This window comes from Culex quinquefasciatus, chromosome 2 (assembly GCF_015732765.1).
Source record: "Culex quinquefasciatus strain JHB chromosome 2, VPISU_Cqui_1.0_pri_paternal, whole genome shotgun sequence".
Classification (NCBI taxonomy): domain Eukaryota; kingdom Metazoa; phylum Arthropoda; class Insecta; order Diptera; family Culicidae; genus Culex; species Culex quinquefasciatus.
Window position 1 is genome coordinate 193,945,658 of NC_051862.1, and position 17,681 is coordinate 193,963,338.

Here is a 17,681-nt window from a genome sequence, read left to right on the forward strand (position 1 = left end):
CACCCGAAACAGGCAAGGGACGCTCTTAAAAGCTACCACTAAGCTTTAGTCTTTGTGCTTTACGACGAGCTGGGGAGAGACAATGATTTTGCGAATATTTCTTTTTCTTTGGCGAAATGGGGTCGTTCATCAGCAGATGTTTGAAGTCCGATAAATGAGTTGACAGTTTGTTGGGGCCAAACTCGAAGATGAAGAGGAAAAAAAACGCTGGAAAATAACCCCATTCCTAGAAAACGGGGGACTTTCTGCAAACTAAAACAGTAAAGCAGTCCAGCGCGGTGGATGATGGAGAAAAGTCGAGAAAAACATATTAATCCGCTTATCTGACCAACTTGAAGGACGAAGGAATTTATTTTTTTCTTCTCACTGTTGAACATTAAACCAGACCGCACCTCACTAAGAATGCAAAGTCAACTCTTTAAAAGCAAACTGATGAAAAAAAAGTGTGCGTTTAATCCGACGTTGGCCAACTGTTGAGTTGCGTTTAGTTTTTGGACAGCTTTGCCGGTGCCGGTGCCGGTGTCGGTTTGACCAGGTTCTGTTGAGGTAGCTGCTGGCAGGTGCAGGTTGATGGGATGAAGTAATCTGGAAGAAAGAAGAGTGAAAAGTTGATATTTAAAAGATTTTTTGATTTTTTTTGTAGATAGATAAACAGAATTGGTGGTAATATAAAACGTTTAAGTGATGTAAAATTTGTGAAATTTTCCTATCTTTTCGAAAACAAAATTTTCATTTTTTTTTTAAATTAGGACTAACATTTCAAAAGGATTTAATATTGAATGTTTGACCCTGTTAAAATGTAAGTCTAAATTAAAAAAAAACATTGTTTTCGAAAAGATCGAAAAATTTCACAAATGTTTAATATTTCATTGAAAATCTGCCAAAGCTGCCAAATTTGTATGGAAAGTTATATGGACAAAATAATGATGCAAAATGGCTTCTTTGGGCATACCGAAGGCACCAAAAAAGTTTCAGCCGTATTAAAAAATACAAAAAAAAATCGAATGCCCGAAATCTCATAGCTCATTTCGAACATTTTAATTTTTTTTTCGAACATTTTTATTTTGTCCTTGTTTTTGGAGGTCATTTTAGGCAAAAAATCTCCCAAGAACACATTTTCCTTGATTTTTTTTTGTATTTTGTAAATTTGTGTTAAAACCTTATGAGTACTTTTTCTATGGCCAAAGAAGCCATTCTGCATCATGAGCTCGTCTTTTCAAGTTTCCATACATATTTTTTTGCGTCTGTCTGGCTGTCCGGTAAACTGAATGTTCAAAATAAATATCTTGAGAACGGATTTTATGACTGATTTTGTGTCTTCGGCAAAGTTGTAGTAATACTTAGGACTTCTTACAATTAAACTTTTCGCACAAATAAAAATGCGCAAAATTACCAACCTTTTTCAAATCTCGTTTTTGGAATGTTTTCCAACTGGTAAGGTTTGTCTTAAGATAATTATTTTTAAAACATGTACTGGGGTAGCCCAGACAAGATCCATACACCAGTTTTGAAAAAAAATAGTTTTTCAATAGTGTTAAAAAAATAACGTTGAAAAATTTTTGCTTGAATTCCGGGGTGACTTTGATAGTCATAGTTTTTCTTGTTAAAATCAAATTTAAGGTGATCAAACTTAATTTTTACGTCAAATGTACCATTACAAAGGTTGCTTATATAGTTTTCAAGGAAAAAAATCAATGTGCATATTTAGGTAACTAAGTTTATAAGCTTTTTATAAAATACATATAAATTTTAGGTAAAATTGTTTAAAAGTTGGAATTTTGCCGGAAATTTGTTAAAACTAGTTTTGTGTACAAAATTATCGATAGATATTGCATTTAAAACTGAATTAGAAACAAAAATCTGAATTTTTCATACTTTACATGAAATTTGTTCAACTGAAAATGCCTATGAAACGAGGGATTTTTTTTATTAATGTTTCAAAAACAAATGATATTTATTATTTACAAACTTATTTACCTTCCATAGTGGAAAATTGTCCAAAGAATCCATGTATTCAGTTCTCCGATTCAAAATCATGTTCGTTGAGAAAAACATGACACTTTGAGAAGATTTAAGAGGCAGTATTTGTAGATTCTGCTCGGTTTGTTCTAGAGGTCGTATCGAGTTGCTCCGATTTGGATGAAACTTTCAGCGTTTGTTTGTCTATGCATAAGATGAACTCATGCCAAATATGAGCCCTCTACGACAAAGGGAAGTGGGGTAAAACGGGCATTGAAGTTTGAGGTCCAAAACACATGAAAATTCTTAAAATTGCTCGCATTTCCGTAAAACTCCATCAATTCCAACTCTCTTAGATGCATTCGAAAGGTCTTTTGAAGCCCTTCAAAATGTGCTATAGACATCCAGGATTGGTTTGACTTTTTCTCATAGCTTTTGCAAATTACTGTTAAAAATTGATTTTTTTAAAACCTTTATAACTTTTGGCAACAGCCTCCAACACCCTTACTCCCATAGGTCAAAAGTTAGGGAATTTCATGGACTATAAGCCTATAGTATTAACTTTTTGGCCAATCGCAGTTTTTCTCATAGTTTTTCGATTTTTCTAGAACAAAAATTTTACAACGTTAGTTTTTGCTCTGTAGGCCTCCATAGCGGCACTTTTTGGTCTCAATTTTTACCTTTTTCTTAATCCTCAGAAAATTTTACATTAGATCGAGGTGTTGGAATTTTGAATTTGATTGGAAAAAATGCAATTTAGAATTAATTAAAATATTATTTAGAATTTTGTCGGATTAGGGGTAAACAAGTTTTCGCCTACTTGATACAGCATTTGACGTATTGATCATAGGGTAAATAAGATCTATTTGTTTTTTCAAAAATGTTTTATTTAATTATTTTTTAAATCAAAATTACAACTCCAATACTTCTAACTTACGTGAAATTGACCATGATTCCGAATATGACAAAATTGAGACCAAAAAGTGCCGTCTTCTTGGCCTACAGGGCAAAAACTAACGTTGTAAAATGTTTGTTCTAGAAAAATCGAAAAACTATGAGAAAAACTGCAATTGGCCAAAAAGTTAATACCGTAGGCTTATAGTGCATGAAATTACCTATCTTTTGACCTATGGGAGTATGGGTGTTGGAGGCTGTTGCCAAAAGTTATTAAGGTTTTAAAAAAAAATCAATTTTTAACAGTAATTTGCAAAAGCTATGAGGAAAAGTCAAACCAATCCTGGATGTCTATAGCACATTTTGAAGGGCTTCAAAAATCCTTTTGAATGCATCTAAGAGAGTTGGAATTGATGAAGTTTTACGGAAATGCGAGCAATTTTAAGATTTTTCATGTGTTTTGGACCTCAAACTTCAATGCCCGTTTTACCCCACTTCCCTTTGTCGTAGAGGGCTCATATTTGGCATGAGTTCATCTCATGCATAGACAAACAAACGCTGAAAGTTTCATCCAAATCGGAGCACCTCGATACGACCTGTTTCACATCGGTGAAAAACTCGCTCTTAAATAATGCTATTCTTCCACATTTTCTTAATTATAGTTAACAAACTTTTTAAACTTTTTAAATTTTTATGAAAAGTTCTTCTTGAGGTACTTTGAACATTTCTCTACCACGGTCAGTATGATTCAATACCCTTCCGTACGTACGTATCAAAGTCACCCCGTTTTACGGTACTTTTCGATTGCAATTTTTTTTTTAATTCGAAAAATAAAGTTTTTTTTTTTTTTACATTTTCACCTTTTTTTTCCAACAGGGTCAGGGTTGAACAAAATTCATTTGGCAGTGTTGGACCTTTATTACCCTGTTTGACCGAAATGTCAAGCTCAAATATGCATTTATCCTTTATGTCAAGCTCAAATATTCCATTTATCCTATTTTTTGACAAAGGTGATGCGCATGCTTTTGCATGCGATTTTACCATCAGACTTTTTGCTGTGCAAGACCATTTTTAAAAAAAATATTTTTCTCCCGGATTCATTTTTTATGGTGGAAGCAAAATAAACTTTGACAAATATTCTAAAAAAAAATCAATAAAAAATCCTTTAAAATAGAAAAAAAGAAAACTTTGAAAAATTATCAAGGTTAGTTCCTTAGTAAGTCACTAAACTATAAGATAACCCTCGTCTTGTCGCGTTCAGAAATAAATAATAAAAAGCCATGAAAGCAAAACACATAAAGCATTCTTACTCGTCTCATGATTCTATTTAGGTCGCTTGATTGATAGCATCCGTCCAGCTGTAAATTCGTTTTAATTGCACTATATGCAGCAAGACTTCAACCAAATCGATTTATGGAACTGATGTTCCAAACAAGTGGACATTTTTTAAAAACGAAAAACGTTAATTTGATCAGGAACCAACTTTTGTACACGAAGATTTTAACCTAAAAAAAAAACAAATCTATCGAATACCCCTTTCTACTCACTGTTCAGATACGCCTTCCGCGGGTCGGTCCGAATCTTCTTGCCGTCGGTTTTCTTTCCGGTCACAACAAAGTTGATATGGTCCCCCAGGGCAAAGCGCGGCTCGTTCAAGTCCAGCGCGTAGCACCCGTCGCGCTCGCTCAGCTTCTCAACGTTGAAATCCAGTTTCTGGGGAACCTTTTGCTGCTTCGCGGGCAGGAAATTGGCATTCTTCAGCGCCTGAAGGCCAACCTCCGCGGTTGAGGGTGCTTTCGGGAGGTACGCAGCCGAGGTGGCACCCTCGTGGAACACAAACAGCGGCCGGTATTCGGTGATTTTGTCGGACGCCTTCCCGCAGTAGCCGGGCCCGGGTGGGCTCTTGCAGACGCAAGATGCGGGGATTACGTAATCTGTTTTTGTTGGGTTGGGGTGAAACGAACAAATAAAATCAACATAAGCAGAGTTCAGTGAAGCTCGATAAGGCGATTTATGCCTTGGAGCGATAATAAAAAGTGCGTAGGATTACCGGTGAATTCCGCTGTCCGCGTTGGAGCAACCTTGACCTCGGGCTTTCCGGTGTATTTGGACATCGTAATGTACTTCAGAACATCCCTCGGTCCAACGGGGAGCACAGTGCTCTTGATCTTGAAGCACCCGTCCTCGACCTGGGTCGCGTTCACACACAGGTCACAGTGAAGATCTTTCTTGCGCATATCTTGATTCTTGTAGATTTTGATACCGAACATCTCCTGGTTGGCCCGCTTTTGATAGTAGATCTCTATGGCCTGCCCTTCAACGACCTGGAAGAAGGGCCGCGAAAGATCACTCGAGTGCTTGAACGCATCTTGGCAGATTCCGGCCAGCGAACCGGTCACACAGCACAGAGAGATCAACAGAAACAGCTTCATCGCTTTAAAAACACAACCACTCGAGAGGAGATCACGCGATCAACTGAACTCTCTGTGGGGAAGAGTGTGCTCAAGTGTTGTTATAGATCTTGAGAGAGGGTAAACATCGTCAGAGGTCATTCTCTATCTAGAATAAATAATAAACAGCGATCAATCGTTGAGGGGGATTTCGAAGAACCACGTCTATTTCATCATTACAAATAACAAAAAATCACACATTAAAATAAACAATTACAATCTTCAATAGCTATTCTCCGTCAGATCGTAGTCGACAATATGCTTCAACTCGTTATCTCTAACATGGTACAAAATCCGCTGCTTGTCCGCGTAGCTGCCCATCTCAAACACAACGCCCTGTCCAACTCCGGGATTGGCCGGAATCACCCGAACAATCCCCTCACCCAGACTCTGCAGCTCAGCGCTGATCCCGACGTACGATCGCACAAAGTTCATCAGATCTCCGTCCCCATTCGCGGCAAACGGAGCCTGTCGCAGTAGAACCAGCTGATTGGAGACCTTCGGCGAGCAGATCCCTCCCTTCATATGCTCGACAATGTCCTCCAAGATCACGATCTCCCGGTGAGGATCCTGGATCGCGCGATCCGTTTTGGCCTCCGCCTTTGAAGTTTGACACTGCTCCGGATCGATGTCGCACTCGCTGATCATGTCCTCGCGGTATTCCTTGCGAATCTTGTCCGGATCGGTGGCTTCAGTGGTCGTAAAACCAACTCGTGGAGATTGGCCGGCCTTACGCGTGAAGATCGCCTCGCGCCCAGTGCGCTTGTCCGAATCGTCGTTGATTCGAATATCGATGTCCTCGATGTTGGATGTGCCACAATCGCACTGGGTGACGATCGATTCTGCAAGAAGAGAGGTTAGACTGATCCTCTAATGATCATGAGCCCACTACCAACCTGTAACCACCAAAGTTTGCAAGCCCGAACGCGTAAATTGACCACCCCGACCAATCCAAGCATAGTAGCTCAAGGTGTCCCCCTTCTTGACCAGCACGTCCTGATTATCGATGAACAACTTCCCGTACGTAACCTCCGTGGTATTGGCACAAAGGTCGCAATACGCGCCCGTCTCCCTCGAATCCTTATTCACGTACAGCTCGATCCCAAACGACGTTATCTCCGGCTGTTGAACGATCCAAACCTCAAGCCCTTGCGGCTCGTGCACGATAAAGTTGACCTGCGGACGTGATGGATCGGGACTCTTGGGATCCGGTCGAGGCTCGTCAGGCTTCGGCTCGCGATGGTCATGGTGACCGTGATGTCCGTCCGGTCGCCATCCTGGATCCCTGCGATCACCCCAGTGTCCGTGACCCCATGGTCTTCTGCCGTGTCCTCCGTGATAGCCACCGCCGTGGAAGCCTCCGCCACCGCCGTGGCCACCATGTCCACCTGGTCCGTGGCAAGCCACCCAGCTGATCGTTACCAAACAGAGGAGTAAGATCTTGAGCGTCATTTTGGTTTTCTGGACACTTGACAAAGATTCCAATGGCGATTAACTGGCACAATCAAGTCTTGGTGGGAAGATCGAGAACAATACCTTCAAAACTCTATTGTGCTGTTCAATTGGGATTTCTCAACTCCAATCTAGATCGAGAGAGGGTAACTGTTATACGAAAACTTTTTATTGCATTTCCTAATGTCTACACGGCAGATCGTAGTCCACCACCTGGGCCATATTGTTCAGCCGCGCGTGGTACAGAACCTTCTGCTTGTCCACGTAGCTGCTCATTTCAAACGCAACCGTGCTTTCACCACGTCGCCCCTTACCCGGACTGACTCGTCGAATACCGTTCGTGAGCTCCTGCAACTCTTCGCTAACCGCCAGCGACGATTGGACAAAGTTCTTCAAGTCTGCAGCGCTGCTCGTCTTGAAAGGAGCCTGCTTCAACAGTAGCTGGTTGGTCCGAGAACTGCTCGAGCCACAGCCAACCTTCATTTGATCGATGATCGCGGCCAAAATCTGCGCCTCCCGCTGCCAGTTCATGGACGGTTCCGAGAGACGCTCTACGCGGCTTCCCGGACGGCACAGGTTCGTCACCGGGTCGAGATCGCACTCGAACGGGGTGTCCTCGTGGGAAAACAACTCGTTCTGGTGGGCTTTGGCGATTTCTTCGAATCCAAAGCCGGTTGGATCGGTTGAATCCTCGGTAACTGGACTCGATGGAACCGGAGTGCTTCTGCCCGAGAAACGCAGATCAATGTCTGGGGTGTTGGAGGTTCCTTCGCAGTTGCACTTGTTGATGATGGAATCTGAAATCGAAACTTAAGTGTTCTGTCCGCGTTCCCCCCAACAAATCCCTTACCAGTAACCCACATCTTCTTCATACGATGCCGGGTAACGTTCGATCCCTCCCCGGTCAGCACGATATAAGACAAAACGTCCCCATTCTTGATCACAACCTGCGTGTCTTCGATGATAAACTTCCCGTACGTGACCGTCGTAGTATTCTGGCAAACGTCGCACTGACTTCCTTCCGCAGGTTCCCTGTTCACGTACAGCTCGATCCCGAACATGGTCACGTTGGGATTCTTCTGGATAGCCGAAACCTCCAACCCCTCCGGAACCTTAACCTCAAAGTTCACGTGCGGACAACCATGGCCCCGGTGATGCCGGTGATGTCCATGGTGACCGTGGTGGCCACCGCCACCGTGCTGATTCCAGCCTCCGTACGATCCGTGTGAACCGTGGTTTCGATGTCCAAATACGACTCCAACCGAGAGGAGGCATCCAAGCAAGATTATCAACTTGACCTCCATTCTGCTGTGCGATCGAACTCAATTACAGACTGTTACTACTGATCTAGCCGCGAATAAGTGGCTTTATATTGTAGACTTGGACCGAAACGATGAGCTTCTTATCTCTCATTGGGGTTTTCCGCAAAACTTAATTGATTCATGTGACCGTATTTAAGACAGAAGTGCGAGGTTCGAACCTTGAATCCAAAAAAATACTTTTTATAAAGTTTCTGTTGAAAAAATGAAGATGTCCAGAAAACGCAAAATAATAGACTATTTTTTTAGCAAACCTGACATGCCAATTAGAAAACCGACGTGGGGACTAATTATTGTTGATGAAATTGGAGTAAACAATTCCTTGAATTTCCTAACGAGATGCAATCAGCCAATTATTGTAAGAGCTATGCAAAACATACACGTCATAATTTCTATGGCAGACATGTTCCTTTTTGTAGATCCCCCTTTTTTATTCGTTATCAGTTCCTAGAACAAGAATTTTGTGAGCATTTTTGATATATATTCACAGGCAAACAGAGTAAGCACTCGTTCAGAATCCATCAATCAACAATTTAACGGCCAATTTGAGTGATCAGAAACTGGCTTGGGCCATTTCTGGAGTTTTTTTTAAAAAGGTCCAATAAACCAAATTTTGAGTTTTTGCTTTTTGGGTGTTTTTCAATACCCCTGACACAAGGCGGTTTCAAAAACACCCAAAAAGCAAAAGCTGGAAATTTGGTTTATTGGACCTTTTAAAAAAAAACTCCAGATTTTGATTTCAAAAAATGCGTTTGACAGATGTTTCTAACTGTATGCACTTTCAAACATTTTAGGCTACGGGAACGTTCAAAACTAGGTGGAATTTTCATCAAGTTCACATTTTTACACATTAATATTACTCAAAAAAGAGGTAATATTCAACCAACCAGGCAACATTCAAAAATTCAACTTTTTTTTTAGCTGTGAAACCATTGATCGATTTTTTATATTAAAAAGTGAAACACTTTTTTAAATTTTTTAAAGTCGCGACTTTTTTTCTAGCGGTTGAGAAAATTTTACCCAGCTACCAAAGATCAGATCAATTATGTCCAAAAAGGCAAATTTTAGAGAATTTCCTCAGTTTCTGGACTATTTCTTGTTTTGAACATGGACAAGGATGGACACTCTTTGTTAACAGTTAAAAAGAGAAAATGTAGTTGAATAATTTAACCTAAAAACTGCTATAATAAAAAACGGTGTACTTTAACAAAATTTTCATTTGAAAAGCTATGCTAAATACAATCTGAAATTTACAAACTTCCATGAATTTATGAAAAAAAAATCACCTGCAGTTGTTTTGGATCTGTGGTCCGAAATTTCAAAATTTATGAAATGTTTAAAAGTGTCTTATTTCAGTCAAACAAATAGTATCGTTTTAAAAAAAAACAAAAATAATATAGTATACGAAACAGCTTTTTTATTCAAAATTGTATATTTTGATACCCTGACAATCATATTATTTTAATTGGAAGTCCTTCCTATTATAGCTTATGTAGGATTAATCATACAACGAATTTCAATGTTCATTTTGTTTTCATAAACAACTTCATCATTTTTCCATGAAATGTTTTAAATTCTTTAATTAAATAATTAACAGTGAAGCATTTGAAAGTGCCAAACCAATTGAACCAGTGTATGTCTTTTTTTTTTGTTTGTGAATTCTGAAAATAAAAAGCTCATTTGAATTTGGAATCTGATCCTTTGACATAAACGAAACGAAACTATTGGCACTACGCCCCCCGGGGCATGGCCTTCCTCTAACGTGGGATTTCTGCTCCAGCGCCTCTGACGAGACAGGAGAAACCGGGACCGACGTTTTACTTCACCATCCGATAGAAGCTCAGTGGATAAGGCGGGAATCGAACCCGCGTCTCATAGCATCATCGGGATCGGCAGCCGAAGCCGCTACCCCTGCGCCACGAGACCCAAGACCCCTTTGACATACTCAACTACCAATTTGGCGAACATTCATCATCAGAAGCGAAACCCTGCATTATTTATTCGATTCCGCTGAAGCACTCCCAGTTTCAGCAGAATAATTACAACACTTTTTTACTCGCACTGTGATTGTTTGACTTTCGGAGTTTCGGGACTCGAGCTTCCACTCGTGTAGCTGGCCTTAACATTATTTGGTGTATAATCACGAACTTTTATTTTTTTCAAACAGAAACTTTCCACTTTTTGCACCCTCAGGCTGGCCTGGGCGCACGTGGACTCTAGGTTGACGAGTATCACAAAAAAAATCCTCGGATAAAAACTAATTTAAAATTCCATCAAGCAAATCTCTGGCCTGGCAAAAGCCCGCACCCTTCGGCCAAAAACTGAAAAGATCAACAAACCAGGCTGAGACTTTCGTTTTCCAGCTCAGCACCACGTGGCTGCTTGCCGAAAAGCACGTGTATGTCACCGGATTTACCTTTTCAATCCAACTCCCCCAGTCCAGGTGTTACGTGAGGGAAAGAAGAGCAAGAGCAAACTTGGCCAAAATCAGTGAAGTAGATACAAATTTGTGAATATAAAATGCATAAATAATGAACACTCTTTGTTTGCTCTCCCAGCTTGCATCGCACGTCACGTTCAGCAGCAACAGAAGCTTCGGATTCTGCTGGGTTGTGGAACATGTTCAACCTGACTCCGCTTCGAGTTCACCAGGAGTCGAGAACCGGTGGGGATGCTCGAGGTTTTGAAGAAAGTCATTTTAGAACGCTTTTATTCACTAGAATAATCAATCTTTAACTTGATTTGAGCAAATCTCTGAGACCTTACAATGTTTTTTTTTATTTGATATGGGCAAAACTTTGAATAAATGTGTACAGATCAACCAGATTCGTTTTCTAGCTCACCAAAACCAAAACCAAAATCAGAACCAAAACCAAAACCAAAACCAAAACCAAAACCAAAAACGAAAACGAAAACGAAAACGAAAACGAAAACGAAAACGAAAACGAAAACGAAAACGAAAACGAAAACGAAAACGAAAACGAAAACGAAAACGAAAACGAAAACGAAAACGAAAACGAAAACGAAAACGAAAACGAAAACGAAAACGAAAACGAAAACGAAAACGAAAACGAAAACGAAAAACTTTGTCATTAGGGGTAATTTTGGTCCCTGATCACGAATCCGAGCTCCATTTTTCGATCTTCGTGACAGGGTTTTTTTAGTAATTTGCAGGCTGAAATTTTGATGGAAATTAGGTGTTAAAGGGACTTTTATGTAAAATTGGACGCTCGATTTGATAGCGAATTCAAAATTCCTAAAAATCGTAATTTACATCCAAAAATATACAAAAAATAGGTTTAAATCCTCCGATTTCATGTGAGTTGGCGGAGAATTACCCAATTCCAACATGTTATTCTAAAGTTTAAAAAAAAACGGACATCTGAATCCATGTCGCAAAAATGTTTAAAGAAAATTAACAAAACATTCAGTATAAAAACAAGACCAACCCTACAACTTGATTCATCTAATCTAGTAGTCACCTGCACCCTTCGAGATGAACAGCTCATCCTAAGCTTGATGGTAAGAGGAGAACGTCATACGAAAGGAACTCTCCTTCAAGGATGGTGAGGGAAAAAACTAAAACAAACTGCGGTAAAATCAAGTCACGTAATATTTGAAACGAGTTTGCACTTAATTTAAATTTAAACTAGCTGAAAGTTAATTCTGTTCAACACACGTCTAGAGCTTTCCTCAGAGATTCGGACTAGGCCCTGGAATAAACAGCACTTCGTCGTAGTCCACCACTCCCAGTTGATCTCGCCCCAACTCGAGAATTTTTAGTTTGTCCAGCACACTCTGCATCTTGCAGCCAACTCCTTCCTGCAGTACAAACACCGACTCAACGCGGTCCACCAACGGCCTCAGCAGGTCAACCGAGTAGAGGCGCGCCCTGACGAACCGTTTCGGATCGCCAACCAGGGCGGGGGCATTCGGAAGTGGAAAGAACAGATGGTCCGAGGGTTGCTCCGGCAGATCACAGCTGTCCAGCATGTTGCGGATGTACTGCTCGAGAAAGTTAACGGTGGCTCGATGGCCGGAAGGGTCACACTGGAACGCGCAAATGTTCTCGGCTTGGTTGAGGAATTGGTCTGAAAAGTCGTAGATTTAAATTTCGACCTCCGAAAAGTTACTCAATTTACTCACTATCGACGACGATCGTCTTCCACGGGTACCACTTGGTTCCGGAGACTTTGTCCTTCACCGTTCGATACCTGATGGTGTCGCCCAGCTTCACCGCGATCGTATCGTCCTGGATCAGAAACTTGCCATCGATCGGCGCGGTCACATTCCTACACAAGTCACACTTCCCAAGTTCATCCAACGTTGGATTAACGTACAGCTCAACGCCAAACCCAAAGTGATGTGGCTTGTACTTGGTCCAAACCTGGATGCCCTGCGGTTTCAGCAGTTCGATGTTCACCTTGGCGGATCGGGAAAACATGTTCCAATCGGGAAGAACTGGGTCATTGTCCTGACTTTGGGAGAACGATGGAAGTAGAGCGAAACTAATTAGAAGCAACGCCGAACGCGAAATTCGGATGGAACGAGCAGTGCTTCGAGGCATGAGCATCTTGCTGAACTGATTGGAGCGAACTGCCTGATTGGAGCGCGAGCGCAAACATCGTGAATGGTGTTTTTTTTTCGGCTTGAAAAATTAAATATATAAATGTCCAACAGCTGGTGTTTGGCTATACGCTGCACAGTGGGCGAAATGGAACCCAAAATCGGACTTAATTGAACGCGGCTGGTTCCCTGGTATGAATAATAGTGTTTCTTATATAAAAAAATCCGGGGAATCGATTGGTGATGGTTTCATCCACCGCACGAAACGGCAAAGGGTCCATTTTGCCCCAATTCCCCAATTTTTCTCATTTTTTCTTGAAAATCGGTTTGTATTTAGAGCGGAGGCTTTATGCGGCCTTCCAAAATGCACTTAACTTATGTGAAAATGTCCCAGGAATCCAGTAAAAATAACCACTTGCACCGCAAAAATCATCTAGGGTCCATTTAACCCCAATTCCGCTATAAAAGCATTTTTGGCCGTTTTCAAATGTTAGGTCGGATTTTAAAAATCTGAAAATATTTTTATCGTAAAGATCAGACAATTTTACATAAGAATGACGATTTGCACTTGATAGTTTGACACATTTATGTTGATAAAAATAAAATGTATGTGAAAGGCAGTTTATTCTGCGTTTGGGAAAATTGGCCCAAAAGTGATTCTTCAATCTTTTTATTTAGTTTAATTTCTATATCAACATAAATGTGTCAAACTTTCAAGTGCAAATCGTCATTCTTATGTAAAATTGTCTGATCTTTACGATAAAAATATTTTCAGATTTTTAAAATCCGACCTAACATTTGAAAACGGCCAAAAATGCTTTTATAGCGGAATTGGGGTTAAATGGACCCTAGATGATTTTTGTGGTGCAAGTGGTTATTTTTACTGGATTCCTGGGACATTTTCACATAAGTTAAGTGCATTTTGGAAGGCCGCATAAAGCCTCCGCTCTAAATACAGACCGATTTTCAAGAAAAAATGTGAAAAAAATGGGGAATTGGGGCAAAATGGACCCTTTGCCGTTTCGTGCGGTGGATGAAACCATCACCAATCGATTCCCCGGATTTTTTTACATAAGAAACACTATTATTCATACCAGGGAACCAGCCGCGTTCAATTAAGTCCGATTTTGGGTTCCATTTCGCCCACTGTGCGCTGGTCATGCGTGGCTATGAAGAGTGAGCACATTTTGAGAACTTTTTTTTTTTGCTAAACTTTCAGTGTAGGTACCTATTTTTGTTTTGGCTAAAACTTGGATCCCCTAACCACCTCCTATGAACAGAGAGGACATTTTGCATCATTGATTTGTCCATGCAAGTTTATGTTCTAGAAAGTTGATCTGAATGTACAGTTAAACCTCGCATATGCAACTCATATGGGGGTTTCTTATGCGAAGCACGCATATGCGAGGTACAGGGCTTATGGGATTTTGGCTATATGGGAGACATGGCCTATATTGTTATAAAAAATCATCATAACTATGCAAATTTATAGTGTTTTGGAATCGTTATGAAGTCAGCTATACAGCTACACCAAATTTACAAGATTTACGATGTTCTAGGTCATCCGAAACTTCCTCAAGTTAAGGCCTATGTGTTCACCGCCGTACAAGTATGAGGTAGCGATTGTGACTGTGGTTTTTGACCTCAGATCATATCCGGATAGCCTCAGGGAGTTTCAGGGACTAGTCTACCGATGTGTGGTGATGTTCTGGGTCTTCTGTAGAGTCCCGGGAGTTACGACCGATGGGTCTACCACCGTGACAATATAGAGGTCGGAGATTTTTGACCCCAGATCATATCCAGATAGCCTCAGGGAGGTTCAGGGACTAGTCTACCGATATGTGGTGATGTTCTGGGTCTTCTGTAGAGTCCCGGGAGTTACGACCGATGGGTCTACCACCGTAACAAGATAGAGGTCAGTGGTTTTTGACCGCAGATCATATCCGGATAGCCTCAGGGAGGTTCAGGGACTAGTCTACCAATATGTGGTGATGTTGTAGGTCTTCTGTAGAGTCCCGGGAGTTACGATCGATGAGTCTACCGCCGTAACAAGATAGAGGTCGGAGATTTTTGACCCCAGATCATATCCAGATAGCCTCAGCGAGGTTCAGGGACTAGTCTACCGATATGTGGTGATATTCTGGGTCTTCTGTAGAGTCCCGAGAGTTACGACCGATGGGTCTACCACCGTAACAAGATAGAGGTCAGTGGTTTTTGACCGCAGATCATATCCGGATAGCCTCAGGGAGGTTCAGGGACTAGTCTACCGATGTGTGGTGATGTTCTGGGTCTTCTGTAGAGTCCCGGGAGTTACGACCGATGGGTCTACCGCCGTAACAATATAGAGGTCGGAGATTTTTGACCTCAGATCATATCCAGATAGCCTCAGGGAGGTTCAGGGACTAGTCTACCGATATGTGATGATGTTCTGGGTCTTCTGTAGAGTCCCGGGAGTTACGACCGATGGGTCTACCGCCGTAACAAGATAGAGGTCGGAGGTTTTTGACCGCAGATCATATCCGGATAGCCTCAGGGAGGTTCAGGGACTAGTCTACCGATATGTGGTGATGTTCTGGGTCTTCTGTAGAGTCCCGGGAGTTACGACCGATGAGTCTACCGCCGTAACAAGATAGAGGTCGGAGGTTTTTGACCTCAGATCATATTAGGATAGCCTCAGGGAGGTTCAGGGACTAGTCTACCGATATGGTGTGATGTTCCAGGTCTTCTGTAGAGTCCCGGGAGTTACGGCCGATGTGTCTACCGCCGTAACAAGATAGAGGTCGGAGGTAATTGACCCCAGATCATATCCAGATAGCCTCAGGGAGGTTCAGGGACTAGGCTACCGATATGTGGTGATGTAGAGTCCTGGGAGTTATGACCGATTAGTCTACCACCGTAACAAGACAGAGGTCGGAGATTTTTGACCTCAGATCATACCCAGGTAGCCTCAGGGAGGTTCAGGGACTAGTCTACCGATGTGTGGCGATGTTCTGGGTCTTCTGTAGGGTCCCGGGAGTTACGACCGATGGGTCTACCACCATAACAAGATAGAGGTCGATGGTTTTTTAGCTCAGATCATATCCGGATAGGCTCAGGGAGGTTCAGGGGTTAGTCTACCGATATTTGGTGATGTTCTGGGTCTTCTTTAAGATCCCGGGAGTTACGACCGATGGATCTACCGCCGTAACAAGATAGAGGTCGGTGATTTTTGACCTCTGATCATATTCGGATAGCCTCAGGGAGGTCCGGCAGATCTACCGACGTTAAAAGGCAGAGGTCGGTAGTTTTAGACTTCACAACATATCCGTTTAGCCTGAGGGTAGTTCAGGGCCTAGTCTTCCAGAATGTGGTGATGCTCGGGGTCTTCTAAAGAATTCCAGAAGTTACGGTCCATTAGTTTACCGCCGTAACAAGACAAAGGTCGTTAGTTTTATAACAAACTCATTCGGATACCTTCAGGGAATTTTGGAGACTCTCTGGAGTTACGGCCTTATTGTCCGTAACTCCAGGAACTCTACAGATGACCTAAAACATCTTCAAAAAAAATCAAATTATTCGATCTACAGCATTGCCTTGGCGTTCTCGATTGCGAGATTCCTACTCGAAGCTAACCTTTTTTTTTTTAGATAAGTCTGGGGCCAACATTTACTTCCCGTCCGACGGAAGGCGTGATCAGACAAATTTCGTCTCGAAAAATGCCACCGGGACCGTCTGGGATCGAACCCAGGCCGATTGGGTGAGAGGCAATCACGCTTACCTTTACACCACGGTCCCGGCTGTAGAATATCTTCAGATATACGTTTACTAGTCTTCAAACCTCTTTGAAGCAATCAGAATAGAATCTGAGGTTAAAAACCTCGGACCTCTATCTTGTTACGGTGGTAGACCCATCGGTTGTAACTCCCAGGACTCTACAAAAGACCTAGAAAATCGGCACATATCGGTAAACTAATCCCTGAACCTCCCTGAGGCTATCCGAATATAATCTGAGGTCAAAAACCTCCGACCTCTATCTTTTTACGGCGGTAGACCCATCGGTCGTAACTCCCGGGACTCTACAGAACACCCAGAACATCACCACATATCGGTAGACTAGTCCCTGAACCTCCCTGAGGCTATCTGGATATGATCTGGGGTCAAAAATCTCCGACCTCTATATTGTCACGGTAGTAGACCCATCGGTCGTAACTCCCGGGACTCTACAGAAGACCCAGAACATCACCACACATCGGTAGACTAGTCCCTGAACCTCCCTGAGGCTATCCGGATATGATCTGCGGTCAAAAACCTCCGACCTCTATCTTGTTACGGCGGTAGACCCATCGGGCGTAACTCCCGGGACTCTACAGAAGACCCAGAACATCACCACATATCGGTAGACTAGTCCCTGAACCTCCCTGAGGCTATCCGCATATGATCTGTGGTCAAAAACCACTGACCTCTATCTTGTTACGGTGGTAGACCCATCGGTCGTAACTCCCGGGACTCTACAGAAGACCCAGAACATCACCACATATCGGTAGACTAGTCCCTGAACCTCCCTGAGGCTATCTGGATATGATCTGGGGTAAAAAATCTCCGACCTCTATCTTGTTACGGCGGTAGACTCATCGATCGTAACTCCCGGGACTCTACAGAAAACCTACAACATCACCACATATTGGTAGACTAGTCCCTGAACCTCCCTGAGGCTATCCGGATATGATCTGCGGTCAAAAACCACTGACCTCTATCTTGTTACGGTGGTAGACCCATCGGTCGTAACTCCCGGGACTCTACAGAAGACCCAGAACATCACCACATATCGGTAGCCTAGTCCCTGAACCTCCCTGAGGCTATCTGGATATGATCTGGGGTCAAAAATCTCCTACCTCTATCTTGTTACGGCGGTAGACTCATCGATCGTAACTCCCGGGACTCTACAGAAGACCTACAACATCACCACATATTGGTAGACTAGTCCCTGAACCTCCCTGAGGCTATCCGGATATGATCTGCGGTCAAAAACCACTGACCTCTATCTTGTTACGGTGGTAGACCC

The 17,681-nt window shown here is 42.3% G+C and overlaps 4 protein-coding genes across 4 annotated transcripts; all 4 read right to left on the minus strand.

Moving 5' to 3' along the window:
• Positions 1-314: 314 nt before the first annotated feature.
• Positions 315-5,346, minus strand: LOC6034911. Its single transcript, XM_001845126.2, has 3 exons — positions 4,904-5,346; positions 4,401-4,787; positions 315-585 (listed from the first exon to the last, which is right to left on the minus strand). The coding sequence occupies exons 1-3, from the start codon at positions 5,283-5,285 to the stop codon at positions 485-487; spliced, it is 870 nt and encodes a 289-aa protein (XP_001845178.1). The 5' UTR covers positions 5,286-5,346; the 3' UTR covers positions 315-484.
• Positions 5,347-5,509: 163 nt separating this feature from the next.
• Positions 5,510-6,782, minus strand: LOC6034910. Its single transcript, XM_001845125.2, has 2 exons — positions 6,200-6,782; positions 5,510-6,145 (listed from the first exon to the last, which is right to left on the minus strand). Exons 1-2 carry the CDS (start codon positions 6,753-6,755, stop codon positions 5,526-5,528), a joined length of 1,176 nt encoding a protein of 391 aa, XP_001845177.2. The 5' UTR covers positions 6,756-6,782; the 3' UTR covers positions 5,510-5,525.
• Positions 6,783-6,902: 120 nt separating this feature from the next.
• LOC6034909 lies at positions 6,903-8,109 on the minus strand. Its single transcript, XM_001845124.2, has 2 exons — positions 7,606-8,109; positions 6,903-7,552 (listed from the first exon to the last, which is right to left on the minus strand). The coding sequence occupies exons 1-2, from the start codon at positions 8,057-8,059 to the stop codon at positions 6,936-6,938; spliced, it is 1,071 nt and encodes a 356-aa protein (XP_001845176.2). The 5' UTR covers positions 8,060-8,109; the 3' UTR covers positions 6,903-6,935.
• Positions 8,110-11,664: 3,555 nt separating this feature from the next.
• LOC6034908 lies at positions 11,665-12,688 on the minus strand. Its single transcript, XM_001845123.2, has 2 exons — positions 12,221-12,688; positions 11,665-12,165 (listed from the first exon to the last, which is right to left on the minus strand). The coding sequence occupies exons 1-2, from the start codon at positions 12,645-12,647 to the stop codon at positions 11,768-11,770; spliced, it is 825 nt and encodes a 274-aa protein (XP_001845175.2). The 5' UTR covers positions 12,648-12,688; the 3' UTR covers positions 11,665-11,767.
• Between the last annotated feature and the right edge of the window lie 4,993 nt (positions 12,689-17,681).

Excerpts from the sequence above, each read along its gene's own strand:
- LOC6034911 (XM_001845126.2), bottom strand. The coding sequence starts at position 5,285 with ATGAAGCTGTTTCTGTTGATCTCTCTGTGCTGTGTGACCGGTTCGCTG. Across the intron at positions 4,788-4,903 it reads GCGGACAGCGGAATTCACCG|ATTACGTAATCCCCGCATCT; the intron begins GTAATCCTACGC and ends CAACAAAAACAG. Across the intron at positions 586-4,400 it reads GCGGAAGGCGTATCTGAACA|ATTACTTCATCCCATCAACC; the intron begins GTGAGTAGAAAG and ends TCTTTCTTCCAG.
- LOC6034910 (XM_001845125.2), bottom strand. The coding sequence starts at position 6,755 with ATGACGCTCAAGATCTTACTCCTCTGTTTGGTAACGATCAGCTGGGTG. Across the intron at positions 6,146-6,199 it reads GCAAACTTTGGTGGTTACAG|AATCGATCGTCACCCAGTGC; the intron begins GTTGGTAGTGGG and ends CTCTTCTTGCAG.
- LOC6034909 (XM_001845124.2), bottom strand. The coding sequence starts at position 8,059 with ATGGAGGTCAAGTTGATAATCTTGCTTGGATGCCTCCTCTCGGTTGGA. Across the intron at positions 7,553-7,605 it reads GAAGAAGATGTGGGTTACTG|ATTCCATCATCAACAAGTGC; the intron begins GTAAGGGATTTG and ends TTTCGATTTCAG.
- LOC6034908 (XM_001845123.2), bottom strand. The coding sequence starts at position 12,647 with ATGCTCATGCCTCGAAGCACTGCTCGTTCCATCCGAATTTCGCGTTCG. Across the intron at positions 12,166-12,220 it reads GAAGACGATCGTCGTCGATA|ACCAATTCCTCAACCAAGCC; the intron begins GTGAGTAAATTG and ends ACGACTTTTCAG.